Genomic DNA, 14,389 nt, shown 5'->3' with positions numbered 1-14,389 from the left:
ATAGCAAGCTTATCAGCTTTCCCTAAGCAAAAAGAGATCGCCTTGCAAAGCACCCCAACCTCAGTCCCTCCTGCTCCTTCCCACAAAAAAAAAAAAGAGCAAGAACAGAAATTATAAAGAGACAATTCACAATATAAATATGAAGGATAGCAAATAGCTCTTTTTAAAATATCTTAGTAGTAAGGAAATACAGATTAAAACATAATGACATCAAAAAATGAAAAATTACTAATATTATCAAAGATGTAGGGAAAGTGTAACCCTCATGTGTTGATAGAACGTAAAATGTGCAGCCACTGTGGAAAACAGTTTGGCAGTTCTTGGGAAGGTTAAACATAAAGATACCAAATGACCCAGCAATTCCACTCCTGGGTAGATTCCCAAACAGGTGTTCAAACAAAACCTTGCACATGAATATTCAAAGCAGCATTATTCACAGTAGCCAAAGAATAGAAACAACTCAAATGTCTATAACAGACGAATGGATAAGCAAGATGTAGTACATCCACACAATGGAATATTATTCAGCCATAAAAAGGAATGAAATTACTAGACTTCATCACATTGTAAGCATTTATGGAGACAGATGGTAGCTACACTTGCACTTGTGAGCATCACATAATGTATTCAATCAGTATGTTTTACACCCAAACTAATGAAACAATGTGTGTCTACCATATACTTCAATAAAGAATAAATAAAAGAATGAAGTACTGATATATGCAACAACTAGGATGAACCTTGAAAACATTAAGTGAAAGAACCCAGACACAAAAAGTCACATACTACATGATTCCATTTGTATGAAATATCCAGAATAAGCAAATCTATGGAGACAGAAAGCAGGTTGGTGGTTGCCTGGAACTGGGGAGAAAATGGCAATAAGGAGTGACTGTTTAATGAGTACAGAGTTTGCTCTCAGAGTGATGAAAATATTATCAAACTACACACTGGTGATGGCTGCACAACATTATGAAATATACTAAATTGACACTGAACTATACATTTTTAAATGGTTAAATGCTAAATTTTATGTTATGGAAATATACAATCCCACCGAACAATACATATATACGTGTGTGTGTGTGTGTGTGTGTGTGTGTGTGTGTGTAGGACTAAATAATGGCAAACTAGGGATGAACATAAATTGGTACAGCATTTTTGAAAAAACATTTATCACTACATGTGAAATGTGTTTAAAGATTCATCTAATTTGGCTTAATAATGTCTTATCGATATTTACATTAAAGCAAAAATAAGACAGTCAAGATCTGTATAAAGTACTACTGTGTAAAATTATTTGTAATAAAAAAGTATAAACCACCCAAGTGCCAAACAATCACTAAAAATTTTACAGTTCAAAAAAAAATTTTATAGTTCACTCACACTGTGGAATTAAATAATTAAAATCACATATATGAAGAATATTTAATGGTATGAGACTATTCAAGACTTTTTTTTTTAGGGTTTTACTTATTTGACAGAGAGAGAGACAGCAACAGAGGGAACACAAGCAGGGAGAATGGGAGAAGGAGAAGTGGGCTTCCCGCTGATTAGGAAGCCCGACCCAGAGCCCAATGCCAGGACCCTGGGATCATGATCTGAACCGAAGGTAGATGCCCAATGACTGAACCACCCAGGTGCCCCATATTCAAGACATTTTTAATACCATGGGAAAATTACTGACATATAATAATATATTCAAAAAGCAGTATATACACAATACACTTATCTTATGATCCCAATTTAAAAATATATACTAGTGCACATTTATATTTTCACTCCAAGTATTTTTTTTTAAGATTTTATTTATTTATTTGTCAGAAAGAGAGAGAGTACACACAAGCAGGCAGAATGGCAGGCAGAGGCAGTGAAAGAAGCAGGCTCCCCACTGAGCAAAGAGCCCAATGCAGAACTCAATCCCAGGACCCTGGGATCATGACCTAAGCCGAAAACTGCGGCTTAACCAACTGAGCCACCCAGGCGTCCCATTCACTGCAAGTATTTTTGAAGTTTTGATATATTTCCTGACAATCAAAATATTCTTTTTTTTAAAAGATTTTATTTATTTATTTGACAGATCACAAGTAGGCAGAGAGGCAGGCAGAGAGAGAGGAAGGGAAGCAGGCTCCCTGCTGAGCAGAGAGCCCGATTCGGGGCTCGATCCCAGGACCCTGAGACGGTGACCTGAGCCGAAGGCAGAGGCTTAACCCACTGAGCCACCCAGGTGCCCCCCAAATATTCTTAATACATAATTTCCACAAATCAATGAAAAAAAGATAATAAACACAATGGAAATATGAAGAAAGGACCTGAACAGAAGAAATATACAAATGTACATGAAATATATGAAAATATGCTCAGCCTCACAAATCATTAAATTCAGATTAAAACAAGGTATTTTCTTCCTAGCAAATTGGAAACATGTCAGAAAAGTCCTAACATTTTATTACAGATGTAGAGAAACTGGAATCTTAAAACACTGAGATGAGAGTCTAAACTGTTGAGGAAACTTGACAATACTATTAAAACTTAAGATGTACACTCCTCAGACTCAACAAAGACTTGTTTTAGGGATAACCTTATAGAATGACTCCCACTAAGTGTAAAAACATAGGTATGAGGATATCTGAAAAAAGAAAAATTTGAAATATTCTACAGATCTTTATATTTATGTTGGATATTCTTTAAAGATGTTATTTATAAATATATCACATGTTAGAATTTGAAAGAAATCCCTTTTAGTTTAGCTTGTCTGAATGAGTTTCTGCTCCCTGTAATTAACTCTTCACTGGGATCAACAAAATTTCAGGAGAATACTTGATAATATTGAGAAATATTCATGATAGAACATTAAGTAAAAAAAAATCAAAACACAAAATTTTACATTTTACTTTATCACAATATGTAGAAGTATACATGCATACACCCACACATAGTAAAAACTGGAAAGAATTGATCTGGGTGATGGTTATACACATGCATACCTATATAAAAATACATCAAGCTATATACTTAGGATATGTGTTTAAGCTATGCTGCAATAAAAATGTTTAGAAACTAAAAGGAACTCCATAAAGACATCAAAATACTAACAACTTAATTCTGGATAGAAGAATTATGAGTCACTTATTTCTGTACTTTTCTATAATTTCTAAATTCTCTGTAAGAAATGTGTATTTTATAACTCAAAGTTTTATTTTTAGAGAGAGAAAAATTCCATGATCTTCAAACATTTTTTTAGAAGACTTTTATTTATTTGACAGAGAGAGAGAGCGAGAGAGGAATACAAGAGGGAGCGGTAGAGGGAGTAGTAGCAGGCTTCCTGATGTGGGACTTGATCCCAGGACCCTGCGATCATGACCTGAGTCAAAGGCAGACGCCTAACAACTGGGCCAGCCAGGCGCCCCTATTAATTTTTATAATGACCTGTGATTTTTATTATCAGTAAAAATAATTTAAAATTTTAACAGTTATTGTCAAATAAAGACTCTGGGGAAAACAAGAAAAGGGACGCCGAATTTACGTAAAATAAAATCTCTAGTTTTCTTCAACAATGTAACAATAATCAATACCTATCTTCACAACTAGGCAAAAACAGTGTCAGAGGGCTATTACTAAAACTACTATTACTATAAAACTACAGGGGCACCTGGGTGGCTCAGTTGGTTAAACATCTGCCTTCAGCTTAGGTCATAATCCCAGCCAGGGTTCTGGGATTGAGCCCCACATGAGGCTCCCAACTCAGAGAAGAGCCTGCTTCTTCCTCTCCCTCTGCTACTCCCCCTGCTTGCGCTCTGTTTCAAGTAAATAAATAAAATCTTTTAAAATTTTTTAAATAAAAATAAAATAAATAAATAAAACTGCAAAACCAAAGGAAAAAGAGGACATCAGCTGATAACACAACTGAGAGAAGAACCAAGTCCTTTGACATTCCTGTGGAAAGTAATTCTTTTTTTTTTTTTTTGAGATTTTATTTATTTATTTGACAGACAGAGATCACAAGCAGGCAGAGAGGCAGGCAGAGAAAGAGGAGGAAGCAGGCTCTCCCCAGAGCAGAGAGCCCGATGTGGGGCTCGATCCCAGGACCCTGGGATCATGACCTGAGCCGAAGGCAGAGGCTTTAACCCACTGAGCCACCCAGGCGCCCCTGTGGAAAGTAATTCTAATGTATAACAGAAGTGCATGTAATTTGTTATAAATTGGATTTATCCACTTACAAATTGTGGCTCATGAATACCATTTCTAAATCATTTCCTCCTCTGTCTTCCTGCTTTTAAAAATCCCGGAAGTTTCTTTGTTGCTTCCCATAATATTCTTTCGTTATACAGAATATGGTAAACCAGAAGTCAGAGCCAGTCCCCAAACTACAACCACAAAATATGCAAACTACAGCCTACACTGAGGGATTTCTGAGGTTAAGACACAAACTCTTTTTTTTTTTTTTCAAAGAAAACAAACCTCAGACAAAAAAGTATTAAACATCCTAAAACAGCCACACCAAAAAGGGAGCTTCTTAGAAACAAAGCCCTCGTAACTATTTGACCTAGGAAAGACATTCCCAGAACTAATAAGAGTGGGTTAGACAGGAAAATATATATATAAAATAACAACCAACCTTAACTACAATTCAGACCATGAGTGACCTGGTTCTTCTCCCGACAGATCTCTTCTACTGCAATGTGGGTTGGGGACTGAGCTACAGAGTCCACACCATAGCTCTGCTATTCAATGATTAAGCCATTGCTTCAATTTTCCCAAATACACAACTGAATACAATAATCTCATCAATGGTCTGATACCAGACAAAAGATATGGATTCTAACAGTTCTTTCCAATTTTCTGGGTGACAATGGACAAAAAATTATATTTTGAGTAGGACTGAAAAAATTTTAAAACTTTTTAAAAGTACACAACAAAGTATAAAGTCACTTACAAATATTAATCATTACCCTCTGTAAAAAGTGATGGATAGACTATCTCTCATTTCTATCTCTGACTTTTTAAATTCTGTGACCAATATTAATAAACGCACACTCATATTATGTTTTGCCAACTAGGAATAGTTTAGAAGCCAAGGAATCCCACACTCACAGAGGAATGAAGCCTAATAAGAGGAACCACCATAAAGCACCTTCTCCCTGATTAGAACTCTCAGCACTCCATGAATACTCTAGACTAAACCAGTTAGTTCCACCTATATAGTAGATCACAGATGGCCTAGCAAAATTCTGACTTGCCTTACCCACCACACCAATGAACAAAAAATATTACTAACCTGGCTACCTTTAACAAGAAACTATGACAGATCCTAAGTGTAAGATACTATACTTAAGGTCTCAGATATCAGACCACCTTAGTATATCAGAGAAACCTGATGATCAAAACTATACCTGTTCCCATCTTACTTTCTGGAGTCATATCTGATCCTCTAGCAGCACACTGAAAATAGCTTGAGAGCTGGCACATGCTCTCATTTTCCACCATGACAGGACTATGTCACTCATAAATCCAGTGCAGGGTTCCATATACTCCAAACTAAAATCAGTCACCACAGGACATCTAGAACACAGACATTTGTCCATTATCTGCCTCACTTAGTAACTTTTGAGAACTAAATCTGGCAATGACAGCCTATGTGTAATCACTGAATTCCCTAAGTCACCAACTTCCAAAAGGTTGTCTTTCTCTCCTTCACTGGATCCTATGCCACATCCAGCAGGTTCTCTCCTGTGTACCTAGGTTCCTGAGAGACCTCTAAGACCACTTGACAGTAATTCATATCCAGGGACAGCAGAGGAACTGAGGAGCCAAGCCAAGTCCAAGAAGGCTATCCACCAGAGTTAGCCAGAAAACAAGCTTATAAAAGGATATAGAACTGGAAATGGGCGTTGTCAAAGGATGTCTTAGGCAAAGAAAACTGTTTCTAATCTAGGAGGGAAGGAAGGGCTGCACAGAGCAGAGTCACGCGCAGAGTTGTTAAGCAGAGAAGAGCAAGGCTCCAGGGCCGTTCGAATAAAATCCACTTACTTTCAATCTGATCCTCCTACCTGAGGGAATGCAAAGTAGGGTTCTCTCATGTTTAAGAATATACAGTCTCGGGCCCCCGGGTGGCTCAGACAAAAAAGCATTAAACATCCTAAAACAGCCACACCAAAAAGGGAGCTTCTTAAAAACAAAGCCCTCGTAACTATTTGATCTAAGAAAGACATTTCCAGAACTGATGAGAGTAGGTTAGACAGGAAAATATATATATAAAATAAAGAATAAAGTTAAAGAATATACAGTCTCTCCAACTAAATTTAGCATGTAACTGAAAAAAAAATTTTTTTTTTAAGTAGACTTCATCCCAATGTGGGGGTTGAACTCATGACCCCAAGATCAAGAGCTGCATGTTCTATCCACTGAACCAGCCAGGTGCCCCAGCATGTACTTTTAAACTGCCTTGGACTACTCTGTTTTCTGTGTGTTGATCTCTTCTCTCAATTTCTGCTTTGCTCAACTTTCAAAAAGGAAATATGTGACCTAACGTAGGAAATCTTCCTCCTGCCACAGCAACCTTGACCTCTGAAGTTATCACAGACCCTTGAGGTAAGCTACCAGGATTTAAGTTTTGCTTCAGCTAGGAGTCTAGGATTCAGAGCAGAGATGCCTTTATATAATGACCATGAGAGAATCTGCATAAAATTGAAAGACTAGCAGAGGAAAATAAAAATAAAATAAAAATTAGCTCATACTGACTCTCTGAAACTGGCTTATCAAGCTTTTTATAGTCAATTCATCTCTGGAAAGAGATAGCCTTTTTTTTTCTTTTATATAAGGTATACTTCTTAGCTATCAGGAATATGAAAATCAAAACTATGATGAAATATATATTCATACCCACTAGGATGCCTATAATCAAAAATAAAGTTGTAAGTATTGGCAAGGACATGGAGAAAGGTAGAACCTTCATATACCCCTAGTGGGAATGTAAACTAGTATAGTTGTACTGGAAAACAGTCTGTCAATTTCTCAAAAGGTTAAACACAGTTGCCATATGACATCACTCCTAGGTATATACCCAAGAGAAATGCAAAGAGATCTCCACACAAAAACATGTACAGGGACACCAGGGTGGCTCAGTCAGTTAAGCATCTGCCTTCAGCTCCAGTCATGGTCCTAGGGTCCTGGGATCAAGGCCCACATTATTTTCTCCACAATGGGCTCCCTACTAAGTGGGAGCCTGCTTCTCCCTCTCCCTCTGCTACTCCTCTGCTTGTGCTCTCTCACTCTCTCTTCAAATAAATAATAAAATCTTTTTAAAAAACATGTACACATGTTTTTTAGCACCTGGGTGGCTCAGTCGGTTAAGCGGCTGCCTTCCACTCAGGTCATGATCCCAGAGTCCTGGGATCGAGCCCTGCATCGGGCTCCCTGCTTAGCGGAGAGCCTGCTTCTTCCTCTCCCTCTGCCTACTTGTGCTCTTTATCTCTCTGTTGAATAAATAATAAAAATCTTAAAAAAAAAAAAAGGTACACAAATGTTCACAGCAGCATTATTCATAGTAATCAAAAAGTATAAACAACCCAATGTCTATCATTTGATGGATAAATAAAATGTGGTATATTCTTACAACAGAATATTATTCAGCCATTAAAAAAACCCATACTGATAAATGCTGTAATATGGATGAACCTTGTTAAATGAAAAAAGCCAGTCACAAAGACCATATAGGACTTGATTTTATGAAACGTCCAGAAAAGGCAAATCTACAGAGATCAAAAATAGATTAGTGGTTGCCTAGGGCTAAGGACGGTTACAGAGTTGGAAGGAAATGGGGAGTGACTGTTAATGGGTGGGTATGGGTCTTGGGTGGGAGGGGGGGAGAAGGGTAATGAATATATTCTAAAACTGACTATACTGATGACTGCACAACTCTGTGAATATACAAAAAAACCACTGAACTGTACACTTTAAATATGTGAATTATATGGTATATGAATTAGATCACAATGAAGTTATTTATATATATATATAAGAAAATATATACATACAAGTGATACAACAAATGCAGCAGAATGTTCATCAGTGAATCTGTAAAAAGGATGCACTGAAGTTCTTTGTACTATTCATATTAATGCTCAGTGTGAAATTATATGAAAAGAAAAACCTAAAAAAAATAAGACATCCTTCATGAGAATCACACATAGTATTCTTCCTTAACATGAAACAGAAACCTGCACTAGAAAAACTGACATAATGTCTGCTCCTGCCTCTGCCAAACAAATATTTCACTTGTCCCCTCTACTCAACAGATTACTGCAAAGCATCATCAAATAGCAGAAAAGAAAAATGAAACGTGGCAAGGGAGAAAAATATTCTCCAACTTTCTCATGGCCTCAGTTTCTTCATCTGTAAAATCAGAAGGTTATATAATCTCTTGGAGAGTTCTTCCACATGTGACATGCCATGAATTTTAGGTTCTAAATTCACTGCTCAATATGGTTAAGGAGGAATATGATCTCACCAGTCCTCTGACTTTCCTAGTCAGTAAGCATTTTTTTCTCTCTTCTAACAGTGATATTAAGAGATGATTTCAGTATTCTCAGTATTCTAAACAGGCTCATACAGGACACTGACGAGTCTCCTATCTATGTTCCCAAGCCTTTCTCTTCAATTCTTGCCAAGGCTCTCTGCTCAGAGCCTGGGGAAACTGCAGTACTGGATGCATGAACCAAGAATACTTACATCTCAAAGCTAGGTGCAAGTCAGTTCAGAGGAACCTAAAAAGATTCCAAAGTAAGAAATAGATCACAAGTATTCTGGAATCTTAATTCTCAGGCAGACAGGGAAAGTTAAATTCAGGAATCCCATCTCACAGTAAGCCTTCTCCTGCAGTCACCAGCGGTGATCACAAGAAGAAAAAGGAGAAAGAAGAAAAGGAGAAACAAATATACCTGGGATATCTATCCATCAAAGGGGTAAATAAGGACTGGACTCTACTACCATCTGCCACCCCACTTAGGATGAACCAACAGGAATAGAAAACATATATCAAATGCAATTCTTTTTTTTCCTTTTTTTTTTAAATATTTTATTTATTTATTTGACAGACAGAGATCACAAGCAGGCAGAGAGAGAGGGGGAAGCAGGCTCCTTGCTGAGCAGAGAGCCCCATGCGGGGCTCGATCCCAGGACCCTGGGATCATGACCTGAGCTGAAGGCAGAGGCTTTAACCCACGGAGCCACCCAGGCGCCCCTCAAATGCAATCCTTACAGATTTGCTTATCTCTCTGACAAGCTCAAGAAGCTAACAAGCAGACACCATTTCCCAAAGTTGCTAGACTTACGATTCATTCATTGATCACCTCCCCCAAACCCAAAATAATTTCTCAACTAACCAGAAAACAATTTTCATACCTTCCTCAGTTCCTTGCACAACAAATAAGCACATGACTTGCCTAAATGCTTAAGTCTGAAAGAAAGGGGAAGTGAGAGGGAGGGACTCCTATAAAATCCAGTGATTTGAGTTTATATTCAACTCAGCAAGCTCTATGCTTATTATCGCAACGTGAGAATGAATCTTAATCCTTCTCCACAAAACTAGAAGGAACAAATAAGTGTCTTTGATTTGCCTGTTCTGGATTCGCTTTTAAGAGTACAGAAGCTACCTGAAGTATAGAACTTAATTTGCATAGAGAGAACTTAGACTCCTCAGTACCTCCCTAAAGACCTGGGTGCAATTCACAATTTCCTATAGTTTCACATATTATGACATCATCAGTTTGAGAACTACAAGGCCAGCTACAGAGAGAAAACGCACCCTGGAGAGTCTCAAGACTGACCTGCATAAAGCTATTTGTATTCTGTTTTTATTTTTTTCAGATTCCCTCTGGGTAGTCCAGATTCCCCTACCAACTCACCAGAAATGAAGTAAAAAAAGAAATCCTTCAATCAGCGCCCATTCGAACAAAGGCCACCTGCTGAATAAATGGTCTTGGCATTCCACTACTGCCACCACATTTAAAAAGACAGAAAAAATACTCTTTCTTCAACATTTTATACAATTGATTCCCCCTTTCTTTATTCTCCCAATAAATTTTCACAGGGATATAATTTTCGCTTGCAGATAATTTACAGATAGTCACTAAAAGAAAAGTAACATTTTTGAGTGTCTACTTGATGAAATGCTTTTTACGTACGTTCCCTTTTTTATAGATGAAGATCCCAGCAGAGTTATCTAACTTGCCCCGGAGTCACAGAGATAGCCAACATATTGCAGAGGGGTAATGTTTAAGTGCAAAACCCATGCTCTCACTAACACATCACTTCCCAGCTTCATTCTAATGCTTTTACCACTTGCGAACCATTCTCTTCATTTTCTAAAATCAAATTTCTTTTTTTTTTTTTTAAGATTTTATTTATTTGTTAGAGAGAGGGCACAGGCAGGGGGACGGGCAGGCAGAGAGAGAAGCAGGTTCCCCGTTGAGCAAGGAGCCTAATGCAGGACTGAATCCCAGGACCCTGGGATCTTGACCTGGGCCAAAGGCAGATCCTTAAGTGACTAAGCCACTCAGGCGTCCCTAAAATCAAATTTCTATATAATTTAATAGATATTCAAAGCACAGCATTAAAAAACAAAAAACAAAAAAACACTTGCGTATTCCACCACTTTTTTTAAAGTTTCTTTTACAGGGGAGAACTGTGATATTTTTAGTCTTCCTCAACATGTTAAGTGTTTTCTAAAGACCCAACCAGGCAATGAAATGCAGTTTAATGTAAAAGAGAGCACTGAACCAAAAGTCAGGCAATTAACTAACAGGATGTTGGCCCTACTGTCCTTCCTGGGGTTCATATTCCTCTCTGAGGTCTTTCCCAGCTCCAACATCATGGACTGAATTCCAAATTTACATCACAAAGTCACAAATTTAATAAATATGAAACATACATGAAAAACCAACATCTGTATTAGAATTTGAAGATCTAAAGAAGTGATCTTGAAACAATAAAGTTGCCCCAACAAAAGGCCTAGAATTAATAGCGTTATTGTTTCATGATTTTTTTATCCAGCTGGTATTAATTTGAGAAAATTGTATATCTGTTCTGACCTTGTTAAAGGTCATCAATTTACCGTGCTTTTTAAAAGATGGTCTATTTTTGTCTATTTTGAAGTATACACCTAATTTTTTTTTCCACAAGAAACACTGGAATTTTTCTGGTGACAAAACAAAACAAAAATCTTGTCCTATTATCTTTGAAGCAAGGTAAAATTAGTCAATAGCATAATAACTTTCAGGAAACTTTGGTGAATACATCATGACAAAACAATGAAAAGGAAATCCCTCATCAAATCAGGATGATACAACAAACCTCCACTCACATGAAACGTGCAAACTGGACACTCCAAAAACTTTTTCAAAACTGTTGCAATTCAAAGGTTCCAATGACAGTGCAGTGGAATTCATGGGGATTTTACAATTATGACATTCTTCTGCAATTCTTGTCAAATTTGATCCGGGCCCCATCTTCACTTTCCTACTACTTCCCCTTTGAAAGATGACTTGAGAAGCATCACTACCCAACCCAGACTCTCCCACTAGGTCACCGCCCTTTTACTCACAAATGAAGCTGGTCTCATAACGGCCACCCATTACTTCTCATAAAAAGAGGCATGGCTTGGTACAGGCCCTTTCTAGAACTAAGAGAGTTCTCACCCTTCTTGTGCCTCAAGTTCACTTTATTACTTCATGTCCTACCAAACCAGGGAGCCCAGCCCAGGGCTGAGTTAGAACAGTTTTGAGGAACTGGCTTCTTGGGAAGAGGCCAGAAAAACTCACAAGTTTCTGTTTTGCTCTCCTTGTTTTTTGTTTTGTTTTGTTTTTCAGTCTGGGTGGAACTTACTTTCAACTGAGATGTGGGATACCTTCTTCCCTCCCTAGCAGGTGTTCGACAACAGGCTTACTTTCATCTTGTACCACCAAGTCACTCTACCTTCACCAGACAGAACACACAACGCTTCCCCCTCCTCCTCGTCGCCTACTACAGGACCATAGCGCAGAGGCGCGGAGAGGCCATTCGGACCCCTGCCGACTCAGAGCCCCCTCAGCCCGCTACCCCACCTCCAGCCCGACGCCCCCTTCCCCGGCGCCAGCCGAGGGTCCCGCAGACCGGCCCTCGCCCAGCTCCCGGGACAAAGCCGGGAGGTTTCCTCGAGGGTCCCCTGCCGCAGAGGGCGCGGGGAAGGAGCCCCGGGCTCCGCGAGCACTCACCCGACAGCTCATCCGGCTCCAGCCCGGTCTCGGTGTCCAGCCCGCAGATGACAAAGTAGTCGGCGAAACGACTGGGCGCCGAGCCCCCTCCGCCGCCGCCGCCGCCGCTCATGGCGCCGGGGCCGGGCCGGGCCGGGCCGTGCGGAGCGCGGAGCCCCCGCACCAGGGCGCCCGCCCGCCCTCAGGCCGCCCCTCCCGCCGCCGCCGCCGCCGCTACCGCGGCTCGGGCCGCCGCCCCCGGCCCTGGCCCGGTCCCCGCGGCCGCCGCGGCTGCCGTGACGGGGCAGGGGGGCTCCGGGCCGCCCCGCGCCGCATCCTGGACGCCTTCCTCTCCGCGCCGCCGCCGCCAGCCGAGAGCGCCGCGACCCGAGCGAGCTTGGAGAAGGGCGGAATGCGCGGAGGAGAGCCCCCACCGCGACCCCCTCCCGCCGCGCCTGCGCAGGCGTCGTCGGGGAGGGGGCGGGCGCCTGGCGGAAAGGATGACGTGATGCTCTTCGGGCCCGGAGGGCCGCAGCTTCCCAGGCGGCCGCCGCAACGGGGCCATCCACTGTCCGGTCGCCCGCAACCGCCACCCCCTCGAGGCTGCGACTCCTTTTGAGAGGATAAGGAGGTGAGGGATGAGTGGGCGCATGCCGCAGAGCTGAGACCTTGGTCCATGTTCTGTCCTCCTACCTACTTCTCACATGGGAGATCCCGATGTCTCCCTAACCCGGCCCTGTCACAGGGATGGGGTCGCGGGACTGAGCTCGGCAGCCCACCTCGTCCCATCTCCAGGCTAGACCTAGACCTCAGATAGCTCTTTCCACTAGCCCTGCACCTTGGCTTCAGTGCCTTGCTTTTTCCTCAGGAGAGCTGAAGATGCCCCCTCTTTTGGTGGAGGTGGATAAGCCAGTCCCATATTTACCCTTTTTTACAAATGGGGAAACTAAGGCTTAGAAAGAAGCAAGGACTTCCTCCAAGGCTATACAGAGTCTAAGAGATAAAACCCGGTCTAGGATACTGGGCTCCTGGTCAGCTCCCATCTCCCTCACCTACCACCCCAGGGCAGGCCTTTTCCCATGCACCAGACTGTCCCCTTTTCTCTCCTGGAAAGTCCAGGAGAGCTCTCGGGCCACTTAGGAGCTCCCTTTCCACTTAATGAGAATTCTCAAGTCCATCTCTAAGCCCGTCGTCCTGAGAGAAAGTGGGGAATGAGAAGGAGAGAAACTTGCTTCCTAGCCCTTGCCTTGGGACCCTCTGATTTGGTTTCCCACAGAGGGTAGGCAGGAACCTGGAGGTAGGAAGCCAGGAAGATAATATAGTATGGAGGTTACTACCATGGGCTCTAGAAACAGAATGCGCAGATTTGAATCCTGACTTTGTCATTTACTATGTGACCTTGGGCACTCTCCAGGTGCCAGCAGTCATGTTTTTGTGAAAGTTACATAAGATAAATTTGCAGACTGGTTAAATGGTCATAATAGTGCCTGGAACGTAGATGACATACCATATTATTATAAATTATTATTATAAATTATTATTATTATTCCAGCAAGAGGTTTGCTTTGGCAGGCTACTACTAAGGACTCCAGAAAGTAGCTGGTTTCCCCAAGGGCCAACCATGGGTTCTCTCCTGGGTTCTCTCCTGGGTACTTCTCTCAAGCATTGGTTCCCTTGGGGAGGGTGGCCTGGAGGTCACAGCCAACATCACTGGGAACCATAGCACCTGCCCTTCCCTGTATGTAACCTGCCTGAACTGATGGGACAAAACGGGGAGGAGTAGGGGCGCCTGGGTGGTTCAGACGGTTAAGTATCTGACTATTGATCTCAGCTCAGTTCTTGATATCAGTTCAAGTCTTGATCTCAGGGTCATGAGTTTAAGCCCTGTACTGGGCTCAAAAAAAAAAAAAAAAAAAGGGGGAGGAGAAGGTAGCTTCACAGAGCCTATCCAGAGTGATGCCCCACCCCATCCTGTATGTTGGGGACACAGAGACAGTAGAGGGGGCTCAGAAAGCTAAATAATTACACAGCATCTGGGGCATCTCCCCATGTTGGGAGATGGTCAGGGAATGCTTCCAGAAGACAGTATTATCTGATCTGAGTTCCAAGGATCAAAAGAAATTTCTCAAGTAAAAAGAGAGAAAAAATAGGTTTCAGGA

At 41.2% G+C, this 14,389-nt stretch overlaps 1 protein-coding gene across 2 annotated transcripts in view; it reads right to left on the bottom strand.

The window, feature by feature from the left end:
- The window catches only part of DENND5A (DENN domain containing 5A), a 98,023-nt gene extending 85,638 nt beyond the window's left edge, over positions 1-12,385 (bottom strand). For both annotated transcript variants that reach the window (XM_080816995.1, XM_080816996.1), the window contains exon 1: positions 12,252-12,385. In XM_080816995.1, coding sequence (XP_080673121.1) covers positions 12,252-12,363 — 112 coding nt within the window. In that variant the 5' untranslated portion in view covers positions 12,364-12,385. The remainder of the gene's footprint in view (positions 1-12,251) is intronic.
- Between the last annotated feature and the right edge of the window lie 2,004 nt (positions 12,386-14,389).

Source organism: Martes martes, assembly GCF_963455335.1.
Source record: "Martes martes genome assembly, chromosome: 10".
NCBI lineage: Eukaryota > Metazoa > Chordata > Mammalia > Carnivora > Mustelidae > Martes > Martes martes.
The sequence above is the reverse complement of the archived record's forward strand: the minus strand, read 5'-3'. Positions and strand labels throughout refer to the sequence as shown.